The 13504-nt window shown below is 35.0% G+C and overlaps 1 protein-coding gene across 2 annotated transcripts in view; it reads left to right on the top strand.

The window, feature by feature from the left end:
• Positions 1–11605, top strand: part of TECRL (trans-2,3-enoyl-CoA reductase like) — a 103633-nt gene extending 92028 nt beyond the window's left edge. For both annotated transcript variants that reach the window (XM_021101381.1, XM_021101380.1), the window contains 3 exons: positions 9219–9304; positions 9843–9888; positions 10744–11605. In XM_021101381.1, the coding sequence (XP_020957040.1) occupies positions 9219–9304; positions 9843–9888; positions 10744–10871 (260 nt within the window). In that variant the 3' untranslated portion in view covers positions 10872–11605. The remainder of the gene's footprint in view (positions 1–9218; positions 9305–9842; positions 9889–10743) is intronic.

Below are 13504 nucleotides of genomic sequence, written 5' to 3'. Positions count from 1 at the left end.
AGAAGCAGGATACAAAACAATCTTACAAAAATACTAACATTGCCAAAGTTATGAATATCACAAATTTAGTCTTAACTCTGACTCTCTAACAATGGGATTTTGCTCAGGTTTCTTCATCTATCTGGAATATGCTGTCATTATCTGAAAATGAAAATTTTAAATCTCCATGTTTTCAAAGTCAAACTTTGCAAATGTTATGTGAGAAAGACTCTGTGTGTGTGTGTGTGTGTGTGTTTAGTCCATGCTTTACCTAGTTTTGTCAAGTCAGAAGCCAATCTTAGCTTCTCTCCTTAGCTAATTGGTGTGGTCTTTTGCATCTAGGCTTAGAAGACTTCTTTATCACTATAGTCTATTCATTTTGAAGGGAATTTTATAGGATGTGTTTTAGAGTTGATAATTCCAGATCAATTTCCCAGAAATATGATGTAATCTTCTAGTAGGTTTACTCATGTCTTTTTTTTAGTTCTAGAATGTTTTCCTGCATTATAATCTAAAATTCAGTTTGTTACACTGTGGACTCTGAAGAGATAGTGCGGTTATATTACATGCATGTTATATATGCCTTCATCTTATATACCTATTACTTTCCATTTTTAGCTTTTTTTGTTGAATGCTTTTGTTCATGTACTAAATACCCCCATTCTACTGAACGTCCACCCCTAGGCAAACTGAAATATGTCCCATAATATTAAGATGATTTTTTCTTTTTCTATAATTTAATTCTTGAGAACAATCTACTCTTTTTAAAAATTTTCTTCCTGTTTTTTTCCATACCTATTTTGAGTTCTGAGATTTATTAATGGCTATAATCTTTGTTATCTGCAAATGCTTCCCTCTGTTTGTTCATTAAAATTTTTCTCTGTTTTCTTTTTGGGGGGTTATCTTATCGTTTGGAAAAAAACACTGGTTTTCTATTTTATTCACATAGAAGCTCTATGTGGATGTCAATCACTTTATATTCATTTTAAGTGTGTGGCCTGTCCTTGAAGAGAAATAACAAATATTTTTACAGATGGGGTGACGAAGTCAAGTCTCTAAAGAATAAGTGTGCTCTAGAAGGCCCGGGGTGTTGCATTGTGTCTTTTAATTCTCTATATACTCTTTTGTTTTCTAAAGCCCTTAATTCCCAGAAAGATTTCCTTCTTTACCTTCCCTTTGAATCCTCTAAGCATTGTCTCCTCTTGTGGAAGCAGTCCCTTCTAAGATAAAAACTTCCAGACTCACTACTTTCAAATAATTTCATTTCACTTCTCTGTATGAATTGTGGATATCTATACATACTGCATTCTTTTTTCCCTACGTAAAATCCTTATTAATGATCAATTCCTGAGTCAAGTCTAAAGGAGTTTCTGTTGCTCTTGGAGTTTTATTTCCTCACTTACATATTAATTGTAGTTTGTAGTAATATCCATATCTTAGATATGCTTTAGGCATGAATTACAGATGGGGGACCATTTAATATTGATTGTGTGAGCAAGCTGTCATGAAAATGTTCCTCAGGAAATACAATGTGATGTAGAACAAGTATTTTAAAAGCATTTTACAAAGGATTGGGGAAAAAGGAAGAATTGTGCCAAGTAGGAAACTGAGCTGTGATGCTGTCTCAAGGGTGGCCTCAGTCTCTTCCACAGGGTTATCTGAAGCTTGGATAACCTTTCTGAGTTGACCTAAATTGGAATGACTAAAAAGGAAAGGTAGAGGGATTTGTGGCTCCCTGCAAATGGGGAAACGCTCTAGGATAAGGCAACTCTCTTTTGTCAAGACTGTTTTTTCAAGGGGAATTATCGTTGACAGTTTTCTGCTACCAGCAAGTTTAAAAGAGACAGTAGTGGGAAATTAAACAGACTTCAGTTCTGCACAGGGTCTTGGTCTAACAACTGATTTGCACCATCTTCCTTTCCACAAACTTCTAGGTCCTTCATCTTCACCTGGCACATTTAACATCTCAGAGATTATCTGAAGCATGATATGGACCCTCATCTTGAGGGTCTAGGATTCTGTCTCCATGTGGTCCTTGTCCATGGATTGACAGAGTATCAGAGATGTCTAAGTACTCGAGGCAAATCATACTGTCCTTACTCCACTGTATAACAGCAGGTATACCTCCTTTTCATCATTAGACTCAATCACCCCACCAAGAGTAGTGATTCAGTCCCCATGACACTGGGGTCTTCAGGCTTTAAGATCCTTGTTTCCAAATGGTGGATTTTCTGTCACTGGACACAGCAGATTGATTCTTGTTTGACTGTAAACTGAGGGTTTTAGTTGATTTAAAGGTGTACTTTGCCTCTATGTCAGCACTTCAACTGTGCCTTCAACAGACCTTTCCTCAATCCATCTGGTTGGCACTTTTTTTTTTTTTTTTTTTTTTGCCTTCTCTAGGGCCATTCCCAGGCTAGGGGTCCAACTGAAGCTGTAGCCACCAGCCTACTCCAGAGCCACAGCAACGCCAGGTCCTTAACCCTCTGAGCAAGGCCAAGGATCGAACCCGCAACTTCATGGTTCCTAGTTGGATTTGTTAACCACTGAGCCACGACGGGAACTCCAAGGTTGGCAACTTATTGATGATGCTATATTTAAGATTTTTCCTTTGGTTATGGACCCATTTCTGTACCTCCTTTTTGAAAAATGGATTCCTTAAAATAACAGTATATCGTGGAGGATATGTGTTAATTGATCAAATTTTGTATAAATCCTTAGATAATAGGATTGACTCAGGACCTATAGAAAGGAAAGGAAAAACCATTCACAGAGTATATGTCATTTCCTGCAAATATGAATTGCTGTATCGTTCAAAACAGTAGGGGCTCTGTAAATCACCTTGCCATCAGGTTACTAGTTAGTCTCTATGAGGAGTGGTGCCATACTATGGTCTCACTGTTGTTCTTTATTGGTAGAAGTCTGGACACTTGGCAGTAGCAGTAGTTATAACTGCCCTGGTAAGTGGGAGCCCATGCTACTGAGCTCAAGGATAGCTTTCATCCCTGCCGCCATACTCCGCTCATGCACCCATGTTAGCAATGAGTAGTAGTCCATTACAGAATCTAGCCAACACTGACTTGCTACACCAACTTTTCCACCTGTTTTAAATTGTCTTTTCCATCGTATAAGCTCCATTTTAGGTATTCACATGTGATACAAAGATCTTCATCCTTCTTACCCACTCATATTCATGGACATACTTCCAATCCTAACTTGTTTGTCTATTTGACCCTGCCTGTTAGTCTATGCATATTGTAGCTTGGATGCATCTTGTCCAACTCCAGACACTCTGCCCATTGGGAGGATTTACCCCTTACTACTGCCTTTTAGGGTGACCCTTAAATGTGACTATTCTGTAGCTGCTCTGCATTTTTGGCCTAGTCCCACATAACAGCCAACTCATCCATGAACTAAGCTCAAAATCTCCCTCCTTTTTCAGGAGGCCCAAAGTGATACCTAAAGTTGCCATGCATGTAAGTTAAAGGAGATACATTGGTTCAAAAGTGGTGGATGAAACGGTTGTCTGGAATACCTGGCAATGCTTATCTTTCCGCCTATTTTTGTATCACTCTGAATATACCGCTTTCATCTTACAATGGAGATTTATTAGTCTCACCCAAAGTTATGATGTGGTAACTCTAACAGAACTCAGATTTCAATGCTCAGGACAACATGGTCACTTGATGACCCTAGAGTAGAGTCTTCATCTTCACCAGGACTCAGTGGCATTCCAGAACTATTTTGTCAAAGAGATATAAGTCTTCACTACAAAGTCATGGCCTTCTCTAGATTGCCTAGGTTCAGAATTGTAATTATTCCACTGGGGTTAGCCATAATCTCCACACATTGACTCTTCTCATCATTCATAAATTTAACATGTAGAGACTCTCTGATCAAAAGGAGTCCTTCACTAAAATTTGAACCTGCTGCAATTTTCTGCCTTGAGCCCTACTATACTTTTATAGTTTTTTGTGTGCATAGTGTACAGTTCAAAGGAGATTCCGGGAGTTCTCTTCATGGCTCAGTGGTTAACGAACCTGACTAGGATCTATGAGGATGCAGGTTCCATCCCTGGCATTGCTTAGTGGGTTAAGGATCTGGTGTTGCTGTGAGTTTTGGTATAGGTCATAGACTCAGCTCATACCCTGAGTTGCTGTGATTGTGGTGTAGGCCAGCAGCTGCAGCAGCTCCCATTTGACCCCTAGCCTGGGAACCTCCATATGCCATGGGTGTGACCAAAAAAAAAATAAAATAAAATAAAATAAAATAAGGGAGAGACTTTCCTGGTGTGTAATATGGTGCCTCCCAAACTGGAATATGCCTACAAGGTATTCTGCTTCCTTCTTAATGATGGGAGTTACAAATTTCAATACATTTTCTCTGTTTTGGAGAGGATGTCCCACAATCATTTGGACTCTAAATCTTTGAATTGATTAGCAACTCCCTCTGCTGTGGACCATAGGGATCTTCACAGGATCTGCCAAGAAACACTGGTCATTTCTTACTCATTCGATATGAATAGCATAATGCTATTGATACAGAAATTTTTCAGTGAGATGTCTAACCAGTCTGGGTTTTCTTCAACTATTTTATGGAAAAGAGTAGGAGTATTAAAATAGTAATAGAAAAAAATTGAAACTATGTTATTGCCCATTTTATTTTATTTATTTATGTCTTTTTGCCATTTCTTGGGCCGCTCCCACAGCATGTGGAGGTTCCCAGGCTAGGGGTCTAATCAGAGCTGTAGCCGCCGGCCTATGCCAGAGCCACAGCAACGCGGGATCTGAGCCACATCTATGACCTACACCACAGCTCATTGCAATGCTGTATCTTTAACCCACTGAGCAAGGCCAGGGATCGAACCCGAAACCTCATGGTTCCTCGATAACCACTGAGGCACGATGGGAACTCCTTATTGCCCGTTTTAAAGAAAAGCAAACTATTCTGATCCACCTTTCCAATAGAAATGAAAAAATACACTTGTCAATCAGTGGCTATATCCATAGACCCCAGGCTGGATGAATCTGCTTTAGCAAAGATATCATATCTGGTAATCAGTTGCAATGATGGACAAAATTTGATCAAGTTTGCAGTACTCCACTGTCACCCTCCTAGAAAAGTGAATTAGATGCCACTACAATAGAAAATATCATAGAAGCATACTTTAGATCTGAAATACAGCACTAATCTCACTCTTGGGATGCAGATTGTTTTATATGTACAGAAGAATGGGTATACTTTCAGAGGCTTCTACTTCATTTTCCCTATGGCGACAGATCTTGCACCAAAGGCCAGTAAATAAATGGAGGAGGTTGGCAAACCACAGAGTATCTATATTCCAGTTACTTGCTGTCTGAGGAAATTACGCATATGGAGTAATGGACTCACTATGCTATAGTGAGTGCTTAAAATGTAGGCATAGTCTATTCTCATTAGTATACAGTTCCCTGAACAGATGACCATAGATCATTTAGTGAAGTTCTTTAAATGAGTAATTGTGGGCCTCCTTATACATGTACAGTTATTTCCATGCTGCAGAGTCTTTCTCCCTAGGGTCCCTGACTGTTCTCTCAATGAGTTTCATGCCTTGCAACTGGTTCAAGTCAAAAAACTGGGAAAGAAATAGGGAATTTTATATTAAACCAGCTGTCCCATGTCTCTGGACTAATAATCTCTCATTTTTTTTTAATCTAAATTTGGAAATAGAATTTTGAGGTATCCATCAGTTCTAGCCTCTAGGAACACTGTGCTCTTAACCAGCCCTAGCTTTCTGTGGATGAATCTTCTTCTAAACTTACCACTCACTTTGGCTTATGACAAGTGCTGCAACTAGAAATGGCCTTGATTTGGGAAAGGGAAAGAATCTTTTTTATCCAAATTGCTTCTAGTTGTCCCAGTGCTAAGATGCCATCACTTACATTGAACCTGGAACTGCAGAGAGCTAATACTGCTCTTAATGATAGTGTGCCCTTTGTCAATAACACATTCCTTATAGCTTTTGAAAGAAGGCATAGAACATGGGAAAGAAGATGGGAATATGAAATATGGGGGGAACCTTTTTCTCCCATGGAAAGGGACCTTCCTTTTTGGCCTTACATAGACTGTTTACTCAACGATCTCCATTTTTCTTTTTCTTTTTTTGGTCTTTTTGTATTTTTAGGGCTGCACCTGTAGCATATGGAGGTTCCCAGGCTAGGTGTCCAATCAGAGCTGTAGCCACTGGCCTACACCACAGCCATAGCAATGAAGGATCCAAGCCACATCTTCGACCTACACCACAGCTCATGGCAACGCCAGATCTTAACCCACTCAGCAAGGCCAAGGATCGAACCCGCATCATCATAAATACTAGTTGGGTTCGTTAACTGCTGAGCCATGACGGGAACTCCAAGATCTCCATTTTTCTAAACCATTTAACACCTTCTTTCCCTGCTTGCCAATGGAATTATAATATTTTTGCCTCACTTACTGAAGGATATTGCTTTGTTCTTTCTTTCAGGGGCATTTTACTGTATTTGTTTCATCTTAGTGAGATATTATATCCTCTAATTTAGAAGGGGGATCTGACAACAGAAACCAGCTCTTATCCAATTTTAAATTTTGTCTTTCTTATCAGTCACCTTCAGAATCTAGTCACAACTGTGTTATCCCATAATTTTCTAGTTCCTGCTGGCTGGGTTCTGTAGCTCCGCTGGGGAACAATTTTTTTTCCCTTAACAAGCCCAGAATAACCTCAGGTGGGTTATATTGTACTGTAGCTATCACACAGAGGATAAGAGAGGACCTGAGAAGATTATAGAGGGGGTTTTATTGCAACTTAGTAACTCCTGTGTTACATTTAAGGATGGAGGTGTGCTGATTTTTATCAGGGAAGAGCAGTCTACTTCTACAGGCCCAGGGAGTTCTTGAAAATCTGTATATCTAGATAGTCTGCGGACAATGACATTTCTTAGCAGACTTAGATTGGATTAGAGTTGTATTTTCTTTGGAACTTGACTGCTCTTGCAGTTAAGTCCTGAGCCTGGTCTTCAGTTTACTCCTTCTCTCATTGCAGCTTAGGGCCTCTTCATATGTTACAAAGGGGTCCTCCACTTTCACAGTTGGTTTTTAACCACCAATTGTCAGTTTCAGTTTTAACTACTTTGTCAAGAACAATGATATTAATCACCACTTAATTCCTTTGAACCAAATAAAGCATTTCTTTCCACCAGTATAAAATACCAGTACACCACTTGTGAAAAGTTTTACACGTGCACAACTACCTTGTATCAGTATCTCTCTGTTCTGCATGGGCCATCAGTGATGGGAATCTCTTTGCCTGCTCTTCAGAAGGTCATTCAACTCTTAAATACTATTTTAGTATCTGCTTGGGGGTCATTCCTGATGACAACTATTGTAGGTTCAGTTTTCTGGGATGCAGACACTGAGATGATCTGCATTCCAGGAGGTTGGTTAGGGTGATTTTTTTCTTTTCTTTCTTTTCTTTTTTTTTTTAATGGATGGAAAGAAAGAAATGTTTGGGTAGGAAACTGAGAGTAATACAGTTTCACTGAGAGTCTCAGATGAGACCAGGGGGCATTCTAAAGCTGGGATGAACAATCAGTGCTGTTCTGAGTTGAATCATCAATTTGCCACATTGACCCAGTACTGGATTAGGGGTAGACCTGGGAAGAGATTGCTCCTTTGAGCCACATTCTTCATGGCAGGTGCTGAGAGTTGAAAGTTTTCTGCCAGCAGTAATCCCTGAAGCTGTGCAATAAATCCGTTATGCCTGAAGAATAACCTTGGTGGTACAAAATTGCAATGTAAAGAATCTTCAGGATTTTGTTTAATAGAAGCTCTATTATAAATAGTAACTATAGGTTGAGACAACATATGATGTGAATGTATCGTATTAATAACATCTAAACTTACATATAATTACAATAAATAGCCACTATTTACACTTGAGAAAGCATCTATCTATCTATCTATCTATGTCACAAGGCACATTGGTTATTTAATCTACAAATTACATCTAGAAGAAATGTGTATTTGTGGATGCTAATCATTCCACCTCCTGAAGAAACTGAACAGTCATAAATTGGCTTTAACCGAGATTATCTTGTGAATATCTTCTGCCTCTGAAATTCAGTTACTATAACATGGGTAAATTCCTTAATTATCTTTCTTTTGATGAATATACATGGATGTTACACAAAGATGTTTACATAAATGTCACCAAAAGAATCCGTACTATTAAATGACATACATATGTATCCTTATCTTGAAAGGAGCAGTGCATGAAATCTGGACAGTGCCTAATACATTTTTCCTTTGATAGTTCAACAACAGTTACAATTTTGAAAACAACATACTGACATTTCATTATGACTTTAGAATTATAACTAAAAGAGATTAGTTGATGTCTTATCTGATTAAATTTTGCTATGGAGAATAAACAGTAATTTTATAACTCATATTTACTTTTACAAATGTCACAGCTCAAAGTTCAACTAGAAATCATTATAGATTTGTTATCCGAAATGTTTCTTAAAAAAAAATTTAAAAGATGAAAAGTAACTAACAAAAATCAAATGACAATGTGCTAAGTATAATGAGAGTTGTAAATAACAATCCTGATTACTGAGCAGAAATAATTTATGTTTATTTCTGAATATTAACTATACTGATATTGACTGTAATCCTCTTATGAGAGATTTTCACACTTTTCTGATATAAATGACATCCTTTTAAAATTCCCTTTGGATGTCCACTTAATAGAAAGAGAGATTTGAGGTATTTAATAATCTGAACAAAAAATATATTATTTGACACTAGAGGAGAATAGGAAGAGGCATGCAAATGTTAAAACGCATTTATGAATCTCAGTATCCAATACTGCTGTGACTATTATAATACACAAAGTAATGTTTATATATTGTTTCATTTAAAAACTTAAAGAATTGATTATTGGGGTGTATTCTGTAATTGTACAGAAACATAGATGTGGACATGGTCAGAAAATGATAGGGATTCTGTTCGAGTCAAAAGATCATAACATTTGAAACTGGGTCTCTTCTGAGTAATTTGTGAAACAAGGTTTCTTCAAATATATGATGACATTTCATGTGGAAAATAGTTATTCTAGGGAATTTAGAACTATATTATTCTAAGGAATTTAGAACTATATAATAAGTATGTGATCAAATTTGCAATATGTGACATCACTGATATTTTACTCTACTTTCAAAAAGGAAGTAATGCCTGTTTTCCAAGTCCAAATTATAACCCCTTTACATGGATGTTTTTCCTGGTTTCATGTCCTAACTACACCTATGAGGTATGTTATTTATGTATGCAAATAACTGAACTTTATTTGATAATATACTAAATGCATATGTTTATGTATTTACATGTCTTATAGATTTATATATGATAAAATATATTTGTTTTGTCTGTAAATATAGGCATAGATAGAGATATAGATAATATGGATTTCAGTGTAAGTTATAGGCAAAGGAAAATAGAATATTCAACCACAATTTTCTCTGCAGAATAAAGTATATTTGTATATACACTTATTTATATTAAAACAAACTTTTACAATCATCATATAAATATCTTGAGAAGTTTCAGGATTTTATCATAACCAAAATTTTTGGAACAATGTCTCTCATTTGTTCATGAATATTATTCTCTTTTACGGGGTTGTTTAATGACTTTATCATATTTAACAATGAAATTATTATATTTGGGGAATTTATTTTTATTTATAAAAATAAGTGTTTGAAGTTTTTAAATTACCTAATTAATTCCAGAAGTAAACAAGTTACTAGATTAACCATAGACATTTGTTAATTTATGTTTTAATCTAATAGATTGGATCATGGATTAGTTTCACAGTCATGACACAAACATTGCCAGGTAAGACCTAGGTTTACTGATAATTAATTGAAGTAAATTCACCTTTAGAAGAAGTGGTTTCTGAGAACAAATTGCTATAGTACTAAAATTAGTCATGTTTGTACAGGGATTCGATGCTTTTATTTTTATTTTGGATTTTTTTAGCAGTATTAAAATTTATTGGAACATTATTTACTATGCATCTCTATATAATTGTGGTTTAATCCAGGCTAGAAAAAAGCAGTCCAAATATATTTATTAAGCAACAAGATTTTGTTATAAAAAGCAATAACAATAGCACACCTCCCTTGAAACTCTCTTGTGCATGTGCACAGTCTTGTATGTACTGTATCTTCAAGTATTCATACATGTCTGCAAAGGGAAGGCTAGGATCATGAGTGTATAATCTTGAATGCTGGTCATTTTAACACACAAGGAAGTTAAACTGCAATGAACTGCATGTATTAGAAGGTATATATGTTATATCCATTTCACCCTTTCTTTATTTCACTGTACAAAAGTGTGGATTAAAATTAATATAGTTTGTCACACACATGTATATATATGTGTGTATATGTTTATAAAAGTATTTTATATGTATATAGAAAACCATCATCAAAAAATTCAGATATTTTTAAAAATTCCTATTGGAGAATATTTTTTGGCAGTGGGATATAAAAATATAGATTTATTTTGTTCTCTATGTAGTTTTTATGTGTATTCAACCATGCAATAAATATTGATTGAATTCATATCACGCTAGTCAATAAGTATGAGTAAAGAGAACTATGCAACATTTGAGAAATATTTTAAGAGCTATATATGTTTTTTTTTCCTAATGTAATAATTAGATTAATTATTTCCTTTTTCTTCTAGTTGGGATTTTTACGCTTCTGATCAGTATCCAGATGTCTTTGTGGGCACAAAAGAAACACAAGAATTATCTAAAGAAATTCAACTCTTATATACATAAGAAATCAGCAATGATTCCATTTATACTGTGAGAAAAAAATGTCATATTAAAAAAAGAAGTATAAACTCATTAAATCAAACTTGATCAAGGATGTATGTCTACTATGTTCCAGAAATTCACACACAACAGTATTTTTGCTTTGTATAAATATAAAATGGAAGAATCTAGCTGAATTTAGAGAATATACTTGAGACAAATGAAAAGTAGAAATTATAGATATGACAAATGAAAAATGGCACCCAATGTTTGCAAAGGATTTATTCTTTGAGATTTTCTTTATTAAATATTTAATAATACTATTTACTTGAGACAGTTCAAAAATCTGAATTCTAAAGTAAATATTTTAAGTTGTAACATTTAAATCACTTGAATTTTACATATTATTTGATAGTAATTATTTCTTTATTGTTTAATATGTCATGAGAATTTCAAATTTTTTTTTTTTTTTGTCTCTTCTGGGGCCGCATCCACGGCATATGGAGGCTCCCAGGCTAGGGGTCTAATCGGAGCTGTAGCTACCAGCCTACACCAGAGCCACAGCAATGACAGATCTGAGCCACGTCTGTGACCTACACCACAGCTCAAGGCAATGCTGGATCCTTAACTCACTGAGCAAGGCCAGGGATCGAACCCACAACCTCATGGTTCCTAGTCAATTCGTTAACCATTGAGTCATGATGTGAACTCCTGAATTTCAAATGTTTTATGCTAGTAGTTCAATTCCTTGTGAAAATTCTACCTATAATAAAAGGAAACATTTTTAAATTCTTGTGTTTTCTCAAAGCCTGTGTGTGTATGCATGTGTATGAATATGCATGTGAACAGCATATATATTTTGACAATAACATGAAAGATTTTACATAAGTTAAATATATATTAGATAAATATTTATAAGAAATCTTAGTTTCTTCATATTTAAATTACAATACTTCATATTTGTTAATTTCTAGAGACTTTCTAATTTTCAGATCTAAATATATCTCTCAGATAGACACATGTACATATATCAAAATATCCTCATTAAGGCCCTTAGATATACACATATATGACAAAATATCCTTAATAAATGTAGTGTCTATATGCATTCTGTGGATGTTTATTGTTAGTATATATGAACAACTATTCAAGTAATAACAAAAGCATACCTTTAAAAGCTTTATTATCATTCCCAAATGCATAGTATTAAAATATCTCATGAGATGGCAACAACAAAATTTAACTCACTAATACTCATTTGGCAAAATGGAATAGAATAATAATTATCTGTTGATGTAATATCCTATCCCAAATATGCTTCATTTTAGTATATCTCCCAAAGAGTCCATATTCTCACTTTATAATAAGATGCCCTTACATTCTTACATTCTCAAGTTCAAAAATTCTTGTGTGTGTATTTTCAACAACTGTGATTTTCATATCAATGTAAAAACTATGATGATTATTAGCAACTCATAAATCCCATGCTTTTAATGAAGACAAATTGGCCTTTCTAATTTAAATGAGGTATATATACACATGATATCATAAAAATATTATAGGATTGATCAAGAAGTTTTGTAGTTTGAAAAAGGAACTATTTAAATGCTATAATCATCCACATCAACTGGGAAACAGTCCTAAGATACCATCACTTATCATCCAAGTTTTACTACTCCATATATTGGTGGATTTATTAAAGGAATTAAATAGCTGTAGGCACACAGGAGATGAGAGGAGAAAAGGGAATAAAGTGGCCCCTGATTTAGACAGTTTGCTTATTTAGAGACAATATAATTCATAAATAGAAAACAAATCATTGGTAGAATTAATTGAAATTAATTAAAAATGTGTATGAAAACAATATTAGATGTTATCTATGTACCTGTTATTTTATCCCTCAGCTACATGGGAATAAATCATGGACAGCACCTCAACAGGTACATGCCTGTTGAAAATTATATGCCCTGGTTGTATTAAATATCTTGGTTCACATGACTGGTCTCATCTCAGACCATTTCTCCATTATAATATCTTAGAATGCTTTTGCTCTCTGTTTCTATCACTTTTGCAGGAAAAACAAACAAAAAACACCCAAAAGTTTAAAAACTGAAATATATCATTACTGGTTGGTATATAAAAATATACCATAAATATTTCTTCTGAGAAATGCATCGATTTGTGAAGTAATGCTCGATGATATCTACATAGATTGAACCATCCACTGGTTTTACTTGTTGTTTCATAAGTCTTTTCTACATGTCTATACATGAACCAGTTTACAAGGTCATCAAGAGAAGGAAACTACTCAAAGAAGACTAGACCAGGTAAGGAATGATTTTTTCACATAAATCTGCCACTCATCAAAGCAGAAATAACTATATCTCTACCAATAAAGGCCCCATTCCAAACACAGGATGTAAACAATCTTAAGCAGGAAAGGAAAAATATGATCCAGATCACAGATCTTAGCTTCTTTTCCAAATCACTTGATTTACCAACTATGATCTCGACAAGCTACAGTCTCACCGCTGCCATTTGGAGTATAAGAATGGTAGCCAAGAATGTGTTTAAAGTTTATGAACATAATTAGGCATTCAAGATTTAATAAATTAACATTAGAATTTTATGACAGATATAGATTTGTGATTATGTATAATATTAAAAAGAAACATCACAGTTAAATTA

Source organism: Sus scrofa, chromosome 8, assembly GCF_000003025.6.
Source record: "Sus scrofa isolate TJ Tabasco breed Duroc chromosome 8, Sscrofa11.1, whole genome shotgun sequence".
NCBI classification, from domain to species: domain Eukaryota; kingdom Metazoa; phylum Chordata; class Mammalia; order Artiodactyla; family Suidae; genus Sus; species Sus scrofa.
Note: the sequence above shows the minus strand (reverse complement) of the source record. Positions and strands in the feature narration are given on the sequence as shown.